At 37.1% G+C, this 22816-nt stretch overlaps 1 protein-coding gene across 1 annotated transcript in view; it reads left to right on the plus strand.

Moving 5' to 3' along the window:
* Nucleotides 1-21232, plus strand: part of chl1a (cell adhesion molecule L1-like a) — a 33013-nt gene extending 11781 nt beyond the window's left edge. Inside the window, 17 exon segments of the mRNA XM_046869569.1 lie at nt 563-619; nt 622-702; nt 907-1018; nt 1321-1484; nt 1592-1754; nt 1966-2090; nt 2453-2554; nt 2646-2843; nt 3129-3199; nt 3478-3700; nt 4671-4786; nt 5076-5280; nt 5654-5776; nt 6107-6286; nt 9610-9741; nt 17397-17463; nt 19736-21232. Of these exon segments, the coding sequence (XP_046725525.1) occupies nt 563-619; nt 622-702; nt 907-1018; nt 1321-1484; nt 1592-1754; nt 1966-2090; nt 2453-2554; nt 2646-2843; nt 3129-3199; nt 3478-3700; nt 4671-4786; nt 5076-5280; nt 5654-5776; nt 6107-6286; nt 9610-9741; nt 17397-17463; nt 19736-19910 (2294 nt within the window). The 3' untranslated portion in view covers nt 19911-21232.
* The last annotated feature ends 1584 nt before the right edge of the window (nt 21233-22816 follow it).

The following is a 22816-nucleotide window of genomic DNA, read 5'->3' on the forward strand; positions in this document are numbered from 1 at the left end:
CAAAAAAGTTTGGATGCCAGACCTGATGTTATGTATCATATTTTTTCTTTCAAGATGTGCCAAGAGGAGATGGTCCCTCTCCTCTTTAGTCTGAAGGACATGGCATTCATAGTTCTCAAAAAGAATTAAACGTTTTCCACTTAGCCTTACTCTATTTTTAATTAGCTTTGGCCCAGAGAAGACAGTGTTTCTGGATCATGTTTACATATAGCTTATTATTCTGATATTGTTCTACAATTTGTCCGCAATAATATTTATAAGATTTGCAAATCAGTGAATTCTGGTTTTATTTACATTTTACACAGTATCCCAACTTCTTCAGAGTTGGGGTTGTATGTCTATGTCAGTTTAAATTGTACTAAAACTATAGAAAGGCATTTGGCACTTTAGCATTCTGTATACTACATCAACTGCTTTATATTAATAAATGCAAGGCCCTGATATGTGTTGAGATATATATATAGCTACAAAGAATTATTAAATATTAAGAGGTATTAACTTTGTTTATGAATTCTAATTAATTGTTTAGAACTAACCACAACAATCGTTTTTCATTTTTCAGCTGCCCCTTCATCCAATGTCAGAGTGCTACATGACACATTAATCCTTTATGAAGCACAACAAAAGATAGTGCTGTGTATCAGTGTGAGGCTTCCAACAAACATGGCACTTTACTGAGCAATGCCAACATCATGGTCATGAGTAAGTTATATGAATTTACACTAAGTATTCTTAGTATAACACGTCTCATTTTCAAGACTCTGCAGGTTCCAAGACTCTACCATCTATCCAACTTTATATATATTACACACAGTACAGTTCTTCTATTTTAGTAAGATAGAAATATTTTCACAATAGGATTTCATTGTTTTAACTGTTTTGGCCTATACTCTGCTTTATTCTTAGATATTCCACCAATGATCCTGACACAGACATCTGAAAAGTACAGTGCTGTGTGTGGGAAGAGTGTCATCATGGACTGCAAAGTATTTAGTTCTCCACCTTCTGATATCCATTGGTTGGTTCCCTGCTATTCTGTATATGCTTGTTCATTTGTCTTTTCATGTAGCTACTTTTTCAAGTTATTAATGGTTTGGTAGATGATTGCCCAAAAAGATAAGGTACTACAGAGGGGACTCACAATTTATTCGAATGTTCTTCATATCAGTTTCTTCACTAACAGAAGTATACATTAACTTTTGAAAGTCCAGCCTGCTCTCATTATTAAAAGGTTAAAAGGAGGGAACCATGCAGATACAGATCAAGCACTTTAGTTAAATATTGTGTCATGAACAGTTTTATGAATTTTTTATTTTGTAGGCAAAAAGAAAGCCTTGAAGTGGTGTTAGGAGAGCGATTCTTTCTCCTTAAAAATGGCTCCCTCCAGATTAAGACAACTAAGTTTGAAGACACAGGAAAATATGATTGTGTTGCTGAAAACTCAATGGGCACATCCAGGAATTATGCAAACCTTTATGTAAAAGGTAAATGATCTAAACTGGATTGACTACTATTCCTACTCAATTTTATAGCATACATTATTGAGTGTGTGTGAAATACTGTATATAATTTTTTTTTTTTTTTTACATAGATCCAACCAAAATCGTGATCCCTCCTCAAGATATGAACATCAAGAGAGGAAGCATGGCAACGCTTCAGTGCAAGGCGCAGCATGATCAATCATTCACTGATGAGCTGAAAATTGTCTGGCAGAAGGATGGGAAAGAAATAGATTCCAACAATGAAGATTCAAGGTGGGTTGCATAACTATAGATGATATATTATGTACTTTAGATTATATGTTTGTTTGTTTAAATAAAAATAAAGATAAAATTGCATTAATGTACAGTTTGTTGGTCAGCAAAATGTCATGACAAATCTTGAAGAATATTGAGCTGGTATGATGTCTTCAGTCATACTGTTTCTGTTGATAGTACTAAAGAATGTTTTTTACAATATCTGCAGATACTCAACTGATGAGGGAATATTGCACATCAACAATGTGAGCCACACAGACAAAGGCCTTTACACATGTATTGTTAGAACATCTCTTGACCAAGATACAGCAACTGCATATATAACTGTGCTAGGTATGTTATTTTTAATATTTATGATCAGCATTTCTATATACTGCTATACTGCATCTCTCTCTCTCTCTCTCTCTCTCTCTCTCTCTCTCTCTCTCTCTCTCTCTCTATATATATATATATATATATATATATATATATATATATATATATATATATATATATATATATATATATAAAAGTATAATGGTTAATAGTCAATATAAAATATATAGCAATGTCCCTAACAATTAAGTTATGAACTAGCAATATTTCCATTAAATACACTATGACTTCAGTTTTTATATGCTGTGATGCTATTGTATTAGAGAATTCAAACTGTTGGTTAAGTTTACCATATTACATTTTTTTATGTCTCACTTTAGATGTACCTGACCCTCCAGTAGACTTAATATTATCAGATCTGAGAGATCGTAGTGTGATGCTTCATTGGATGCCTACCAAGGACCACAACAGCCCTATTACAGGTAATGTATACTTTCACTGGTTACACTATATGCAAATTTGCTATAGATACAATTTTTTGTATGCAGTTAAACTATAGTGATTTTTGTTCAGAGTTCATCATTGAATTTGAGGAGAACCAATGGGAACCAGGCAACTGGAGGCCACTGCTGCGAGTATCTAGCCAACAGAATTCTGCTCCACTATCATTATATGGACACATTAACTATCAATTTAGAGTTAGTGCTGTTAATGCCATTGGCAAAGGTCATCCCAGCAAACCATCAGAGAGATATAAAACTCCTCCTGCTGGTAAGAACGTACCATTTTATTTCCATCTGAGTCTTGATTTTAATGTTTCTGTATTTTCTGAAATGCCATCGTAATTATTTTACATGAACCTTGCCAGTTTGACCTTTGTATATTTATTAATAGAATCTTTAAACATTAAGGTAGCTATGACCAAAGACTATGACTGCATTTCATAATACATTTGTTTAAACACCCCAAGTGAAAAGAATATATGTACATTATAGATAGTAATTACATTACATAATTAGTTGTCACATCTTAATAATACAGGCTCCTCTCTAACAGCCCCAGACAGGAATCCAGAAAACATAAAGATCGAGGGTCATTCACCTCATCAGATGGATATTACTTGGGAGGTAACAAACTATCATTGCCATTGATCGATATATTTTCAGTTGGCAAAACTAGTATTAGGCAAAAGTATTTGACAGACTCATCATGACCTTTGTATTTGTTTCCGACCTGAACATTTGTGATTTTCCTGTACATTCTTTTTTCCATGCTGTGAATTTAAACAGTTTTTTATGTTCGAGACCATTCTAGTGAAAGCTATCAAATTTGCAGTTATCATATGAATGTGCACATATTCAGTATACTCAATTTGTAAAACTGTTGCTTTCACTATCTTTTTTAGCCGTTGATGCCTATTGAACATAATGGGCCTGGCCTAGAGTATAAGCTTAGCTACAGGCGGATGGGTGTTGAGGAAAGCTGGACTGAGAAGATGGTGAAAAGGCATTCCTTCATTGTAAAGGACACCCCAACATATGTTCCCTATGAAGTTAAGGTCCATGCCTTTAACAATCATGGTGGGGCAGTGGAGCCCAGTGTGGTGATTGGATACTCTGGAGAAGACTGTGAGTAAATTACTGCTATGCTATTAGTGCTTAAGTGCTTAATTCTTTTCCGCTATTTGTTAATCTATTAAGTTTAGTCGGATAGGACATTGGGCTACGGTGAGCCAATAATCCAAAATACTGGAGCAAAGCTAGCTATAGTTCAGTGACTCTTTTTAACCATGAAACCTCTATTGCAGGTCCTCTATTGTAGCTTAACTAATCACATGTACTGTTGCTAAATTTTTAGAGTAAAGAAATTCCCTTGCTCTATGAGAAAGAGAGTTGTTTTTAAAAGCTTTTTATTGATTTCCACTCTCTGGTCTAATTAATGATGTGCTGTTGATGCCAAAAACAAAAAAATTTAAAAGTGAACGGAAATAAAAGTTATATATTTATTCTCTGCTTTACATCCAGCAAAATGTCTCATCAGACACACCAAACACACACACATTACCCATTACTACTACCTGTTTTAGTGTCACGCTGGTAACTCAACCTCAAATCACATTAACATAAAATAATAAAAAATTGTTTTAACTAATGAATGTATCAAGGTGGAACAACCACTATATAGAACACAAGCAAAGAAAATATGATAATGATCAGGTGATCAAGAATGTCTCTGTTCTCAGTCATGTTTACATCACTGAGTCCCTCTGTCTCCACATTAGCCATACTTTTTGTTGCCTTCTGCCTTGCTCGTTGTTAGCTTTGTAGGCTAGTCTACGTCTGTGGTTCGTGGTAGCAAGGAAAGATACACCAGTGGTAGGTTGAAAAAGCTGACAAGAAATAGTTTGATGGGGTGTGCAGTGAAAAGAAAAAATATTGATCATGTTACCAAATATATTAAAACTAAAATATTGAGCCTGGTTTGAAAATGTAAGAAGAAGAAAGCACAGATATTTCTGTAAAAACGTAATGAGTGAAAGTAACAAAGTACTTGTACTTCGTTACTTCCCATCTCTAAAATGCTGTCTTTCTCCACCAGTGCCAGTTGCAGCTCCTGAGAATGTACATGTAATGGTGTTGAACTCCACACTGATTCAGGTCAGCTGGTCTCCTGTCCAAAAGACCCACCTCAGAGGCCATCTTGAAGGCTACAGTGTAAGTGTACTTCTATAGATGGGATCTGAAGAAAAGCATTATTTACCAAGCAGCTTGGAGTTATATATTAACCCTTTAAGCATGTCCTTACTTTATTGTAAGAATTTAAATATTGGTGTTCTATGCTATTGACATCAATAAAATACTTTTTTAAATGTTAAATATTGTAGGTTGTTTATTATATTACAAAGATCTATAGCTGTTAATTATATTGCATAGATTTGTTGTGTCAAATTATTAAATTATATGCCTTTTATCTTTTGTTGCATTTTTCCTATTTCTTTGTCAGGTGCATTGGTGGAGAACACAAAGCCTGTTGACTTCAACAGAAGTCCCTGCTGAGAAGCAGTTTCTGATTGTTCCAGGGAACCAGAGTTACACCATTGTGCCTGGACTGAAACCTTTCTCCCAATACCGTCTCACTGTCAATGTCTTTAATAGAAAGGGCAGTGGTCCCAGCAGCAAGCCACTCACCTTTACAACACCGCAGGGAGGCAAGCACTAGTTGCATCACGTACATTTTAAATAGGGCTTCACATAGCACTGCAAATGGTTTTAACATTTGTAATGTTTTGTTTAAATTGCACTTTTGAAAAAAACAGTACACATGTGGCAGGATATTTTAGTAGCAAATGTGTTTTAGTGAAATTATCTCCATCTTTTAGTTAAACAAGTTTTTTAAACAGTAAGTAGTAATTGTATTTCAACAATGCATTTGTAAAGTTTTCAGTTTTTTCTTTCAAGTGGAAGCTGACTTGGATTTAGATTTTTTTTTTCTGAAATCTCTTTTTAAAACAAACTCATGAGTAACTAATCTTTCAATCCTTGTATAAAGTATAATAACTGTATAGTATTTACTGTGTGCAGTTCCTGAAAGCCCCCCTATACTCAGAGCCACAAACCCTCAGGATAACTCCATCACACTGGTGTGGGCTCCACCATCTGAGGCCAATGGTGTTCTCACAGGATACAAGCTGCAATACCAGATATGTAAGCCAATATGATTCTTTTTTAGTTTCATGAAACATTTTAAGGGTTAATCACTAACTACATTCTGCCGCAAATATCTTATTTTATTCAAGAATTGTCAACAAAACATGACACCCATGACATGACTCTGCATGGATCAGTTGTGAAATAATTAATTCATGAAAACTGATCCTGCAATATATTACCAAGTTAGGCAGAAAAGGCCTATTTTTTTAATATTACCTAGTTGCTCTTGTAGCATTAAAGAGAAGTTTGCACAAAATTTAAATTGAGTAAATTAAAATATGCACAAACAAACCTTTGCTAACATTGTTATCTAACTTATTTTAGTAAATGATACACTGGATATTGGTGAAGTATACAGAGTAAACATCAGTGGACCAGACACTACACAGTTGGTTCTACATGATCTGGAGTCAGGCAGCTTCTACAAGTTCCAGCTGAGTGCTTGTACACATGTGGGCTGTGGACCAGCAATCAGTGAAGATGGATTGATTGCTACTCTAGCCTGTAAGTAACCTCCACTGTTCATTACGAACGTCTCTAGGTTATGTATTACGTAGGACTCGTCTCGTTCCCACAGGGAACTAGGGTTACATGCGTGTACATACGTACATACTAGGGAGACAAGTCTCGTTCCCTCAGGGAACTAGGGTTACATACGTTACCTAGAAATGTTCCCTTTCAGGAACTCGAGCTGTGTTGGAACGCTTTGGGAACGAGAGTCCAATAACACCACACCGACCAGTCTCTGACTAGTGTGAATGAGCAAAACTGAGTCAAAGGACAGAGGTGCCAGGAGTGGCACAGAGGTCAAGGTTTCAAAACCTAGTAAAGGTGAGTGGACCACCCCGCAACGTCACAGAGGTCTTGGAGGGACACTCCAGAGGATGAAGCCTTAGAGGCTGCCATACTCCGGGTCGAGTGAGCTCTAACCCGTGAATGGAGCAGGGAGACCAGAGGACTTGTAAAAAGACATGATAGTGTCAATAACCCACCTGCTGAGCGCCTGCTTATGAGCAGAAAGGCCTCCCCTCGGAGAGCCGTAGCAGATAAAAAAGTTGTTCCGCCTTTCTCCAGGGACTCATACGGTGGACATAACAGTCTAGTGCTCGGACTAGGCACAGCTGGTTCAACCTCTCCTGGTCTGGGGTCAGGAATGGAGGAGGGATAAATGCCTGGAGCCTGACAGGTCGTGGGACAACCGAGGGCACCTTGGGGATGTAACCCGTTCTATGTTGCAGGACGGAACTGGTCATGCCTGGAGTAAACTCCAGGAAGGAGGGGGCCACGGAAAGGGCATGTAAATCATGGCCAGCAGAAAGTGGTCTTGATGGACAAGTGCCTCCATTAATTCTCGGCCAAAGGTTTGAAGGGGGGCTCGGATATAGCCCCCAACACTATGGCCAGGTCTCAACCAGGCACTCTGGGATGCACCTGAGGCCTCAGCCTCCAGGTGCCACAAAAAAAATGCATCAGGAGTGGGTCTCTGCCTGGACACGGGGACGTGATACGCCGAAATGGCGGACGCATAGACTTTAATAGTGGATGAAGCCAACCATTTTGCAAACTGCTCCTGCAGAAACTACAACATTGAATCAACCGGGCAGTGGACTGGGTCCAATTGGTCCAGAAAGCACCAGGCAGTGAACAGATGCCATCTCGCAGCATACGACCTCTTTGTGGAGGGAGCTCTGGATTGGAAAATGGTCTCTACCACCTCAGTGGAGAGACCGGAGCCTTTGAGCTGTGCCCCTTCAGGGGCCACAGCCACAGCTTCCACAACTCGGGGCAAGGGTGAACTATTGCGCCCCCTGATTGAGAGGAATTTCCCATGGAGGCTGTTCGAGGAGGGCGGTGCTACATGCCCCCCAGTCATTCCTCCACAGGTCAGTTCAGGACCTTTTGGCCAAAGCCCTCTTCCTGGAGATGACAGTCCTCAGATCTGTCACCTCACAGGGCTTTGACCCAGGACTCCACACGGGATCCCGCACAGGGGAAGGGCGCATCGCAGCACTTTGTTTCTGCACCTTACGAAGTGCTGGGTTGGGGCTGTGCCCACCGAGCAGCCCCATGAGAGCGGCGTGGGAGATACAGTTGGAATGCCGCCGATTGTCTCTTGAACTCCTGGAACCTGTCGACTACTGAATCAACGGTGTCACCAAACAGGCCCCGAAGGAGCGAGTGGGCATCCAGCAGCACTACCTTGTCCCTGTCTGGTATTTCAGACAGGGTAAGCCAGAGATGCCCCGATGGCCTCAGTGGTCTTCTTTGTGGCCCATATGGCCAGATCCACTGTACTGATCTCAGAAAGCTGGCCGCCCAAGGGATCTCCCAGATCCAGCTCCCGCAGCAGGTCAGTTTGGTATGCCTGTAGTACCAACATGGTGTGCAAACATCCAGCGGCCTGACCTGCTGAGGCATAAGCCATACCCCACAGTGCCGAGGTAGTGCGCAGGGGCTTGGTGGGTAATGTCGGGGGTTTTAGGGAAGATGCCGGGAAGAGATAGCGTGTTAGCGTCTCTTCAACCTGTGGCATGACATTATAGCCATAATCCCTGAGCCCAGAGACGTAGGAATAAACCACGGTCTTGGGGCTGGAACAAGAAAGTGTGCACATAGGACCTGGACACCTCGACGCGGAGGCTGTGATGCCGGGAGCAAAAAATGCTCATCAAGCTTGCCCCAGGGAGAGGCTTTATGCTAAGCTATATCAAGCTTCTGACCGGCGCGTGTCACAGCCTCCAGGAGCTCCTTGCTATTGGGTTCGTAATTGCTGCGTGCTCTCGTGAGGGGGGGCGGGGGAGATCGCTGAGAGTCATGCCTCCAAAGCCGAATGAGAGTCGGACTAATCAGAGGAGGAAGGAGAAAGGGACAAACCCTTCTACAAACCTTCTGCAAGATCCATAAGCGAACCCCATGGACCAGAGCGCCGCTCCACCAGAACGAGAGCGGGATCGGAACCGCAAGGATTGGGGGCGAACTCTCCCAATACTTGATTGATTAGACTCATTACTTAGAGCATGGACAACGCAGTCGCGTTCCAAAATCATTCCGATGCAGCTCGAGTTCCTGAAAGGGAACATAGGTTATGTATAGAAATCCATTATGCATAAGAAGTCATTATGCATATAGGCATTATGCATATAGAAGCAATTTCCACAGGTGAACACTTGTCCAGTTTCAAAGACATTGTGAGATAAATCCAAAGTTTACTTTAGTTAATCCTTATTGCATTGCACATTCAGCAGCACAAATGTTTTGTGTCCCTCCAAATTTGTTAAATGAAGCCTATTGTCTTTTAACATTCCCATAACTTTAACAATGTTTTGTTATGGCCACAAGTTATATTTTTTGCACCACACCTCCTGATGTGCAAACATCCAACTCAAAGTCTATTCTAGTAGTCTAATGTAATTATTGTGTGTAACCACAGTTGACATTTCGGACAAAAATCCAAGTTTAAGCAACTTCAGAATTAAACTGTCTTGAGGCATAGATTTGGGCAAGGGCTTGAAACCATTCCTATTGCTTTTAATGTGTATCAGGAGCACAGAGAACTTGTAATCAAAGAAACTTTTAACTGCTATGACTTTTTAAGAGCTAACCTAGATTTAATTTTGGCTAAGCACTGCTTTGAGATAATGTCTCCTTAAAAGTTAAAAGTGTTTGACCTGCTAAGAAAAAGTACCACTGAATGTAATTGTTAAAACAAAAGCTATACAAAGTTATGAGATTTGTAAAAAGTGTTCAAAGCACTGAATGGGCTTGAAGCAAATAAATATAAAGATAAATGTCTGTGAACTAATGCTGATTAATTTATGTAATTGCAGATGCAGAAGGTGTGCATGAGACTCTTTCATCTAAAAGCTGGTTCATCGGAATCATGTGTGCTGTGGCATTGCTCACCCTGGTAGTTCTAATTGCCTGCTTTGTGACCAAGAACAAAGCTGGAATGTATGCAGGTAAGATGTGAGTGTTGATTGTCCAGAAGCAGTTACTCACTGCTTATATTAGTAGATGTGTCATAAGCTAAAACAACTTTGTACTTATCTTCCCTTATACTAGATGCCTAAGGCACTTTCCCTCAACTTTCATCTTAAGGCACATAAACACACACAAACACACACACAAACACACTACTGTGCACAAAACTGACTATTTCATCATCACTGGATTTTTCTTTGCCACCAAAATGTGAATTTTTGCCTTGAAATGTATCAGTATCATCTCATTTTAATCATGTTTACTTGTGGAATGTATTGAAAAACTAAAAAATATTCACCTTGCATTTGGAAATTAGAAGAAAAAAAAGATAATAGCACCAATATTAAAAAACTTTATAGGTCTTAATTTATTTTACTATTGCAGAACGCAGAAATATTATTTAATAAAAAGTGAGCAAATCAGGATCTTTATAACACATTAATAACCATTGCATATATGTTTGCAAATCCTGCTGAAAGTATTTACAAAGGTTTGTGAATAGTTTAATGGCTTTCGTGATGTCTTTGTTTGAAAAAAGCAAGGAAAGAAACCTTGGTTATTATTATGAATAAACTGAACAAGATTATTACCAGAGGTGGCAAAAGTATACACATCCTTCACTTAAGTAGAAATACACATACTTATGTATTAAAATACTAAAAACACTTTTTTACTCAAGTTTAGGTAAAGAAGTTTGGGCTCTGACATGTATTTAAGTAAAAAGTAGTCTTTACTACAACCTGTTTTAGTGTGATGCTGGTAACTGGATGTCACTTTATATTAAAATTAGGGCTGTCAATCGATTTAAAATATTTAATCGCGATTAATGACATGCTTGTCATGAGTTAACGTAACATTAAACAAAACTTAATCGTACATTTTTATCTGTACAAAATGTACCTTAAATTTATACTTTTTAAGTATAATCACTCTAATCAATATCGGGCATGGACATATATGGATGCTTTATGCTAATGTATGTTTATTATTAGTCAAACCCTACCCAATATATAGCATGAAGACAAAATATTCTTGTAAATGTTTTAAATTAATTGTGTTTTTAAATGTGTTACGTAAATCATCAGGACACCAAACGGAACCTTTGCTATGTTTACACTCGGACAGTTAATAAGGTGATACAGAAACTGTACTTCTTCTAACTTTCATTTTTAGAAAAATATTATTTTTTATTTGAGTGTATACAAATAAAAATATACCCTTTACAAATTCGAATGATGTATTGCTCTTATCTGTACGATCAAAAAAGTCAAAGTAATTTTAGTTTATTTGGGAGTTATGAGGAAAAATGGCAAAAAGAACACCCCCAGAAGGTTAATTTTGTGCATAATTTTTTGGTGCTGATTTGAGACTTGCCGCATAAGTAAAATAAATGTTGAAGTTTTTAATTCCGCCTGTTTTATATGTATTTATATTTTTTATTAATATGGTGAAACTGAAATGCATGCGTTATTAAAATTTATGCTGCTAAAATGAATTTGTGTTAACACGTTATTAACATGTTCATTTTGACAACCCTAATTAATATGTGTTTCACATATTTAGCAGAGAAAAGATGATGATTATCAGGAATGTGTCTGTTTTCAATCATGTATATATCACTTATGACTCGTGACTGTCTCATCCACTCTATTTGTTTCTCACTCTTTCTAAAGCTGTGTCTGTGTCTCTTAGTCTTTGTCTTTGTCTTTCCTGCTTATTTACATGTCTAACAAAGGTTTGAGTTTTGAAGTAATGCCATTAGTGATCTATGATGAAAGACTTCCCTGGTTTGATTCTAACCTCTAGTTTCATATTGAACTTTATAAGAAGTTTTTAAAAACAGAACAATGAAAGATCATTAAAATTGGTTGCTGGTAAATCATGGTATATCAGTGGTGCAGGTGTTGGAGATGTGGTTCTTGTACCTAAGTCACTTCTAATAGACTTCGAGTTACTGAGAGAATGTACAGGAAGGAGAAGTTTTGGCCCTCTACCATCATGATCTAAGAGAAAACACTGGTCTCCTAACTATAGAAAAGCCAAGAGTCCAATAAGCAAAGGCTTGTTTGCCACCCCTGTGTTGGTGTCATGGTCAGTGCAATAGTTGCTGCTATCTGAATTACCCAGTTCGATTCCTAGCTTTCCTTTAAATTGTTTAAAAAGTTTTTTAAAAGAACCAAAAAAGGTCCTAAAAATCAGGTTCTTGGTGGAGATCCTGTGGCTCAATTGGAAGAGCTTTATCTCTGGGTTGAGAGGTTGCAGGTTCAAACCCTGCCCAGGGCTCAAAGTTAAGCAAGTGGAAGGTTCCGGTGGCCATAGTAAGGAAGGTGTCAGAAATGGCTGCGTGGCAGATTGGATGTGGTTTCGGAGGGCGTATTCTGAAGCAGGGGGCAATATCCCAGCCTCTGGCCCCCCCCTGTTGTTGGAGAAGCTGCAAACAGGTGGTTATGAAGCAAAAAATATCGACTTAGTTTTGCATATATATAAATTCTGCCAAAAACCTATCACCCTCACTTTTTCTGAGGCCATGAAGGAGCCAGTATTCATAGCCTTTGTTTACACTCAACTACCTCAACGCTCATCAGACACTACGTTTCACACAGCTTACCCAGGGTGGGGACAAGCCAGATTCAAACCAGCAACCTCTGAGCTCAGCGGTAAGGCTTTTATTACAAAGCCATCAAGTCCCACAATGGACCTTCTTTTTTTGGGGGGGTTTATCGTTTGTTTCATGCTTCAAAGCAAGAAATTCAGACCAGACAAAAACACAGAAAGCAGGATTCGAACCCTGAACCCCACCAACAGTGCAATACCAGTCTTAACCAACTGAACCAACAGGAAGGACCACCTACGATAATTGTTTAGAGCAGGTCTATCTTTTCTTTCAAACCATCAACACAAGAATATAATGCTAAAGACAGACATAGAAAGCAAACCCATAACGTGACTAGCAGGATTTGAACCCTGATTCACACCATTAGCAAGGCACCAGCATTAATCCACTGAACTATCAGGAAGGACAAGCTGGGAAGCTTGTTTAGAGCAGGTCTATCTTTCTTTTTAACCCATCAAAACAAGAATATGAAGATGTAGGAATCAAGAATTTAACCTACCTCATGACTAGCAGACAGAAAGCCAGGTTTGAACCCTGACCACCAACATTAGCAGAGTACCAGCCTTAACCCACTAAGCCATCAGAAAAAAACAGGCTGGGAAGTTTGATTAGAGCAGGTCTATCATTCTTTTCAAAAAATTAACACAAGAATTTAACGGTAACGAAAGATGTAGGAAGCGAACACAGATGTAAGTAGCACAAGTTGAACCCACATTGTAAAAAACAGGAAGCAAGCAGGATTTGAACCATGATCCCTACCACCAGCTAGAGACCAACCTTAACCCATTGAACCATTGGTGAGGACAGGCTAGGAAGCTTATTTAGAGCAGGTCTATCTTTCTTTTCAACCCATTAAAAACAAAAATATATCGCTAAAGAAAGATGCAGGAAGTGAATCCTGATCGTGACTGGCAGACAGAAAAGAAAGCAGGATTCGAACCCTGAACCCCACCAAAAGCAAGAAACCTGATTTAACCCACTGAACCATCAGGGAAGACAGGCCACTGAGCTACCACAGAAGTTTTTTTTTGGTGGAGTTATATTTCATTAAAAACCAGGAAATCAATCCAACACAGAAAGAACAGAATTGAGATGTTTTCAGCAGGGACAAGGTCCAGAAGTTTTATTTACCAACACAGCAACCAGCTCAACCAGGAATCAAACTCTCAAACTGATCCTTGTGGGGATACTGACATTAACCCACTAGGCTATCACATCTATCTATCTATCTATCTATCTATCTATCTATCTATCTATCTATGATGTGAGGTCCAGTTAACAGCTAAAACAGGTAGCAGTAATAACTACTTTTTACTTAAGTACATGTCAGAGCCAAAACTTCTTTACTTTCACTTCAATAAAAAAATTTAATCAGTACTTCAACTTTTACCCAAGTATTTTAAAACATGAGTATCTGTACTTCTACTTAAGTAAAGGATGTGTGTACTTTTGCTACCTCTGGAAACAGGTTGATAGTCTGAAAGCGGCACGCAGTGACAAGAAAAAATATTGACATTTCACCAAATAGATTAAAACTAAAGCCAGTTTTAAAAATGTAAGAAGTAGAAAGTAACAGATATTTGTGTAAAAATTTAATGAGTAAAAGTAAACAGTTGTCGGAAAAATAAATAGTGAAGTAAAGTGATACCAGAAAAATCTACTTAAGTACAGTATCTAAGTATTTGTACTTCTTTACTTCCTACCTCTGATTATTAATATAAAAAAATAGAACATGCAGTTGAAAGTCATGCTTTTAATAACAAATCAAAACTGCCAGTTAGAAACAAACTTGATGCCAAAACAAAGACCAAACAAGCCAATAAAGAGAGAAAAGTGCTGTGGTAGTAGTGTGTAGTAACAGCATGCGCTTTCTTGCTTAATGAGATTACGAAGATTTTGTAGTTCAACATATGCTACAAAAAGGTCCCACAGTAACATACTGGGCAAGAAGGGTCGCTAATACCTCTGCACTATTTAAATTGTGCCAGAAATAGTCCATCATCTAGTATCATTAAGGCTAATATTAAGAATTTGTCTTATATGTGTTGTGACACTTAACTGATAGACAATTATTAGGTTATGTTCTGTCTTTAGACGAGGTTTAAGGAGTACAGGAGCTAGGAGACATGATGAGACATAATTTTGGAACTCACAGCAGAAAATGCCCTACCTAAATTTAAATGTTAACAGTTTCTGAGAAAAGTGGGCTATATACACAAATTGGATATATTTGGAAAGTAGACACTGACAACCATTTAACATTTCTATTGTTTAAAAAGATAATATATTATAGATGATGAAGTACCTTGAATACACATTGCCTGCATTTAACATTTAATTATTTCATATATAAAAACATGAAATCAGTCCTGGAACAATCCAGAAAAGTAGTGGGTTTAAATTTTATGAAGCTATCATGACAAATGAGATTCCTACAAACATTTATCTGAGACTATGTCTCCTGCTAAACTCGAGTGACCATTCATACTCTATTCATACACAGTCTTTATTCAAATTATTGGCTTGACCGTTAACGCTATTGTTATACACATTTGGCTATTGATTTGGCATTCATATTAATGGCCAGGTAGCCAGACATGCTATTTTTTTACAGTCATTGCAATTCAAGATGATGTCTGGCTATTCAAATCCCAACACAACACACACACACACACACACACACACACACACACACACACACACACACACACACACACACTTTTCAAGCAATTCTCTTATAAAATGAAACAGACAATAAAATGTATAACATTGTATAAAATTGTAAAGAGAGATATATTGTAACATAAAAAGGTAAATTAGGGTCAGATTTTCCATCCCCATACAGATCACCAAGTCGCTGTTGTTACTTCACCCCAAGAATATTTTCCTAATTGCTGCTTTCTGCAAATCTCAGCTAAAACAACTTAATTAACTGTCCATTTTTATCTTTTTATTTTTTATTTTTTTAAACAAAGCCTAGTAAGCACGAACTGGAAACAGCTGTTTGTATAAAACTGAGAGCTGCATCCACTTTCTGACAGATGCATCACAGTGCACGTGCTACACTCTTTGACCACTAAGCGTTTCTAAAGATTAATAAAACTATAGAACTCTTAGGGGAATAAATGGGGAATAAAATCCACCCAAATATCATTAGAATCCTGCACTCATTGGCTACTTTTTCCATCAATCATTTTGTTTCCATAATGCTACTGGCTGGAAATAAAAGGTTTGAAATGATAGGTGGTGCATAACAAATGTCACTACCACACCTGCAGAGAGAGTGGATGCTCAGGCCCGAGATTTCACCTTTCTTTGCCTTTTTTTTTTTTTGTGGGTGGTCTCACTTGTTTTGTAACACTATATTCTACCAGCCATATTCGTTTTTTTACCACCAAGATGTCTTTTTTTATGCAAAAGATATTCTGAAACATATACAAACAATACAACCCCGAAGTACTCTGTTATAAACAAAAGAATAACTATCTAAATTGGTTTGGTTGGACCAAAAATGCTTTACGGCATATTGAATGTTGTATGCTTATCTTTCAAAAAAAAAACAGGATTTGCAGCAGTTGATGCGTTTCCGACTCTTATTTACAAATACAGTGTAAGTAGTGCATTTTTTATGCAAGTTGTTGGTGTGTACTACCTCCACGAATTCAGCAAATACATTCGTTATACGTTTTCCATTGAAAAACAGTGATCTAAAATCGATGTTTGAGGCTAAGACCTTTAGAATGATTATTAGTTTGACATTTTTACTCTTGTCCCTTTTCATTTAATCTAGTGTTAAACATTAACACCTGAGAGCAATGGGAAATCGACCGCACGGGCGAAGTGCTGAAGGCTATGCGGTTTTAAACACCCTCAGAGATTGTCTTGGACATTTGTGTGAAAAAATGATATATATGATATATATATATATATATATATATATATTCTCATCACTTGATATGTTCCATTTGTTCGACATATTTATGAGGGAGTCAAAACTAACTGTCTTTATGTTGCAATTCTATGTCAAGTCAGCATTATACATTTCTAAATACTGGCTGCTACAAGTGTCCAGCTGTCAATTATTATCATTAATACAGACAAATACTGTCCTTCTATATCCTCTTTTTGTACTGGTCAATTATCAAACATATTTTGATCAGAGTCATGAATCATTTAAAGATTACCTGTTACCTGTTAGCCTTAGCATTCCCAGATTTCCCACACCAATGCTTTGTTATTCAGCAATGTGATAATAATGGTGTTCTTCTAATGTTGCTATAAAAGAAATTCAGTTTAATGGGTGAAATACAGTAAACCTAATATCATATAACCACAACGTTATGCTTACAAGCTGTATGAAGCGCTAAACAGCAAGCTGGAGATATGGAAGAAGACAACAATACACGCAGCAATGGAGTTAGAAGGTGGAAAATAACCTGCTCCAGATATTTCTAAACACCTCTTCTAAGGTAGATCTCAACATGGGGGACTCCCATCTGTTCCTGATTTTTTATATAATTTGCACTCACTGTGTCCATAATAATGGCATTGGCTTCTGTTAGAAACTGGATGCCTGCAGGAATTAGTCGCAAATATAAATCTTTTCAATTATTATACTACAGAAATGTGGCACTGACATTGCACCATGTGTGAGCATTTGGGAACTTTCCTTGGGAATTAGTAAGAAAAATAAACATAAACATCGGTGTTTATGAAAATTGTCATTGCTATCGTTATACTACTCAGCTAAATTGAATAAACATGTTCTTCTGAGGTTCTTGCAATAAAGTGGACTCTTACATATATGCACACATCTTTAAGGTAATCAGTGGCATTTAACTTGTGAAAAGGATTGAAATTAAGATTAGCCATCTTTTCATAAATTTTTTTAACACTAGCATTAGTTTCAGCACAGCTATGGATGAGGGCATCATACTATAATATTCATGATGTTTTCACTGTGAAATACAAGAGACTTTTTTAAGTTGATTGTTTCTTTATTATTTCGTCACTCTGCAGTGAATGAGAAGGAGGAGAGGCGGCAACATCTGGAGATTACAAAGGATGAGATATCCCGTGGATACAGGTAAATGATACTTACTACAACAGTATGGTTGCAGGTTAATATTACACTTTCGTATAAATTTGTGTTTACATCACCTTGTATATCTCTCCTGCAAGCAAAGCAGAATCTATGGCAATTGAGACAATATATTGTGAGGACCTAAATGTGTGTGTGTGTGTGTGTGTGTGTGTGTGTGTGTGTGTGTGTGTGTGTGTGTGTGTGTGTGTGTGTGTGTGTGTGTGTGTGAGGAGAGAGATTATGCTGTCAATACATGCTATGTACAATAAAATAGTCTAGAAAATCATTTTAAAAATCATGATTTGCAACTAGCTGTATGAAAATCATAAAATCCAATACAGTATTGTGACTTTTAGTCTGGTACACAGCAATACGAATAGCAAAATCTATTAGGAGGGTTTTGTTTCTTTTCCTTTGCCGTTCACAAACGTATGGGCAGCTGCAGAACTCAGGGTGACTAATTCTATGGGCTGTGGAGGCTCCAGAGAAGAATGTAATCGTTGCTATGCAATTTTGTTTACTGAAATGATTCTACCCAGATACATACAGCTTGTTATATGTGATGGTAGATCAAGAATTCCAAATAAAGTACAACCCAAATTCAAAGAAGTTGTGTAAATTGTAAATAAAATATTTAAACTGAGAAAATATAATATTTTAAAGAAAAAATAAATTTTAAAAAAGTCAACAAATAGTTGGAAAAGTAAGTGTTACTGAAAAGAAACAGCTGAGGAACATTTTGCAAATAATTAGGTTAATTAGCAACAGTTCACTACAGTGATTGAGTTAAAAAAAGACTATCTTAGAAAGGCAGAGTCTCTCAGAAGTAAAGCTCGGCAGAGCTGCAAAAAACTGTGTCGAAAAAATTGTGGAACAATTACAGAATATTGTTACTCAACATTAAATTGTGAAGAGTTTATCTCATCATCTACAGAACAATATCATCAAACGTTAAAAAAAATCTGGAGCAATCTTTTTGAGCAGGGCGAAAATCAATATTGTATAAGGTTTTAGAGCAACATATTCTTATATCCAGATTGTATCTTTCTAAGGGAAAGCCTTGCATTTTTCAGCAAGACCAATCGCAAACTGCATATATTACAAGTAAAAGTAAAAATTCAAAGTAAAAGTCTTTCCTTTAAATTATCACTTGAGTAAAAGTACAAAAGTATTTGCCTTAAAATATACCAAAGTGCTATAATTTATCATGGCTATAATGTCTTTCTCTCTCTCTCTCTCTCTCTCTCTCTCTCTCTCTCTCTCTCTCACTCTCTCATTCTCTTTCTCCCTATCTCTTTTTCTGTCTCTCTCTCTGTCTTTCTCTCTCGCTCTCTACTTACTCTCACACACTTTTTAAGTTATTTACATTTTAAACAGCATCCCAACTTTTTGTAGTTGGGATTGCAGACAAATCAGTAAAATGTCACTAAAGCTAACTAAATAATTAACATTAAGATCTAAGTTTGTTGCTTGCTTGCTAAATAATTTTGGGAAAAGCAAAACATAGCAGATTGAGGAAAGTATAAGAGCTATATCTTCTGCTTTCAACTTGCAAGTTTGCCAACACTAGAATATTATATTATGTTCTGTAAAGTAATTTATCAGTAAGTGATCGAGCATCAGCATGTAAACTTCTTTATCTGACACCTACTCTTTCCTACACCTACCCCTTTAGTTTTCCTGATGGTCTTGTCTAGTAGTATAACACAATACCATTATCTATAATTGCTTATATTAAGTGTTCAAAATGTGCGAGTGTATATTTTCATTTAAACGAGTTACTTTACAGAAGTTAATAATTGTTATGGTAGAAATATGTGTTAATTTCGGAAAATTCATACAGCATTATTTAGGTCAGGCTACTGTAGCCTCCTATTCAAATCATGCTATTGAATGCTCCCTTTTTTACACAGTACTTACACCAAAACCCTAACAAATATAAAAAAATTAATAAAACATTTTTTTTTTTCTTAGGCCTGCTCACCCCTTTAGCTTTTCTGTCATGGTGTAAAATTAGTGTGCCTCCTACTGTATATGTGTAATTTTTCTTAATCTAAAAAATGAATTAGTATTTTGTTACATCCTTTTAGCATTATTGCAACATCTGCAATTGCATGCTGTTTATGAGGACACACTCTAATCTATTGTCCCTTGAAGCACTGCTACTCTCATTTAGCAGTTAGAGGAAAACAGTGACACCCATCCTGGCCTCTTTTTTCTCCTTCTTATTAACTGTTCCTTTAAGCTGGTTATAAACAGACCTTTTTTTTTACAGTGACATTCAGCCTTTTAAGAACAGCCATCCTGCATTATCGAGAGACATCAAAGAAGACAGCAACAGCCTGCACAGCTCAGTTGACTATGGGAATGAAGACTTCAGTGAGGATGGATCTTTCATCGGGGAATATGTTGGCTTCAAGCAAAGGTTTTCTACAGAGTTTACACTCTGAGATACTGTTCCTTATTTTAGACTAGTAAATGGGTGAAAGGTTGTGTGTAATTTAAAGTGGCAAATGGATGTATATCAAATGGATGTTTATGTGTGTGTGTGTGTGTGTGTGTGTGTGTGTGTGTGTGTGTGTGTGTGTGTAAGATCACTTCCATAAAGTGTAGTAAATACCGTGGAACACCCTATCTTAATATCATATGACAAGGTTTTTTTCATTGGAAATCTTGCTATGATTCATTGTTTTATAACTAGATGGAATTTTTTTTTTAGTATACAGTCAGTTCTGATAATTTAAATTATTATTTTAAAAACTGGTCATGGTCTCTCACTGACTTAATATTGTCAGTGCATTTTTTGTTAGATGCTATGGACAGGCTATTCATAAGGCTATTCATAAGGCACAAACTTGTCGTCTCTAAAAGTCTTATTTAAAAATAAGAACGTATGGATCCTAGGATCAAATGGATGTCCTTTAATATTGATGGCATAGATTAACATAATTATTTCTGATTCTTACATAGAACTAAAAACCTAACACATTTTTATTTAAAAATGTACTCAACTGAAATTAAAATTTGCACTGCCAATTATCAAAAAGGGAATCTATCTGAAATTGTTCAAATATAGTATTGACCCACACTTTCATTCTTGCATGGCCATATTTTCTAATTTACATAAATGACGCATGCAGATACACATCGATGCAGCGTGGTGGTCATTCTTAAAGAATAGAGAATTCCTAGAGATTAATGTCATTCCAGATGTATCCATTCTTGCCAAGTATATTTAACTAAAAACATGCATCTTTTACATGCTTGGCACTTATCTTGTAATGCAGTGTATGCCTACCTCTATTTTACATCTTAAACTGTCATTCGTTTTACTGGATATAATGTATGACATTGATATATATTTTTTCCTTATGACTTCAGTGAATATATATTTTCATGTTTTATTTTATTATTATTTTTTTTATTTCTTTTATATGCTTTGCATTCTTTTTTACTTGTAAATGTTTTTGTATTTGTCCAAGTCTCAGATTGTTTGGACAGAATAGCTACATAGTTATAGAGAATTCTTGAGAGAACTCCTCGCACACAGTAGTCATATCAGCCAGGCAAGAATCTCTAGTAAGTCAGTGCAAGTCTTTTGTACAGATGTGGGTCTAACCAAATAATGTATTTTGCTTTATGTTCACAAACCTTTTCACACAACTGGGTTTTTATTTGTTACATATACATTGCTGTAAAGATGATATAAAGTGGGTCAACCTAAACCCTTTTAGAAATACCCTCATGAAATAAAAACACACATGGTCCCTGAGGTCTTTGTTGTGAAAAGCAGTTTTTTGATCTCCTATTTCTGAGATGCAGCTTATTCTTCCATCCAAAGAGTGAAACTTATGCAGAATTCAACTCAGTAAGGGATCTGGATATATATATATATATATATATATATATATATATATATATATATATATATATATATATATATATATATATACATACAGTGGAACCCACTTATCTCAACCTCGGTTAACTCGACAACCCTATTAAGTCGACGTTTTTGAAGTGGAACCGCCAAATTCTCGCTTTGTCTAAGCATTTTTTAATCGGTTATGTCGACTTTTTTATGTCGCCAAACCCTAATATCTCGAGCACAAGGGGGAAAAAATTTGCCATTTAACGTCAGTTATGTCGATCGGCACTGTGCAGCCGCAGAAGAACTCGTGAAAATGGCGGAAAAATCAAGCCTTACAGATGCTACAGGTGTTGTATTGTATACTGGTGAATCTCTGCTGTTAGTTAGTGTACATATGCCTTTTGTTGTTGAATGTTATGCAATGAACAGGAGGCGAAAGCCGCGCTTGGTAGGAGCAGCAAAAGCATAGAATGAACAACGGCAGGATCGGGGGACTCCGCGGTGCACTTTGGGAAGAAATGCACAGCCGTTGAGAGAGTGCCGGTGGGAAGGCACGTACCGGGATACGCATGAGCAATAACAACGACCGCCGTGAACCAACATATACCACCAATAACGGACGGTGAGAGTGTGGAAGTTCAAATAGGAGCTGGTGATGAGTGGTAAACGAGCATCATATGTGCGCGATTGATGCCGGGAGCTTCAGAGAAAGCGGGCGTGGCAGGTGGACATAAGTACATAAAGAAATTTCAAGCACGTTAATATATTGCCGCCATATTGATTTTCGTTTATCTCGATCATCGGTTATCTCGATGCTTTTTGGCAACCCCCTAGGACATTGACATAACCGGGTTCCACTGTATATATATGGTTATGGTTATATGGTATATATGGTTGAAGACCTACCACTTTCTGAAACACTTTAACCATGGTTACAAAAGATTTGGGGGGATTTAGGTCATCTTTCTCATCAATATTGGGACTCTGGGACATAAAGGAGCTTCACTTTAATTTGGTAATTTAATAATGCCTACTAAAGTTATTTTGATGGACTGCAGGAGCACCATGTGCAGGGCTTTTCTTATGCCCAGGTTCTAGAAAACTCCAAGTTGTGCTCTGGAGTCCCAGCTCAAATAGGAAAATTTGATTGGTATTGTGCTATGAGGCCATTTCTGTGAACATGAAGTATGGTCACTAATGGACTTTAGCATCTTTATAGGACAGTACAGGTGAGAGGGAACAAAAGGCTCATGTCTCGTTGGTGATTAAATTTATCATTAACACAATACCCCTATGGTAATGTTGGCAACTCTAGAATGTAGAATGATTTGTTCGTGTGACAAGCCAGTTCTCTGCATATTCATTTTGAAGGACAGTTTCATTTTCATGAACATTTTCTTTCAGATGGTGCAAGATTTATTCTCTTTATTCTCTTATTCTTCTTCTTTCAGATGTTGCAATTGTGCTAGTGTTCAATGTGTCTTC

This window comes from Silurus meridionalis, chromosome 16 (genome assembly GCF_014805685.1).
Source record: "Silurus meridionalis isolate SWU-2019-XX chromosome 16, ASM1480568v1, whole genome shotgun sequence".
Lineage (NCBI taxonomy): Eukaryota > Metazoa > Chordata > Actinopteri > Siluriformes > Siluridae > Silurus > Silurus meridionalis.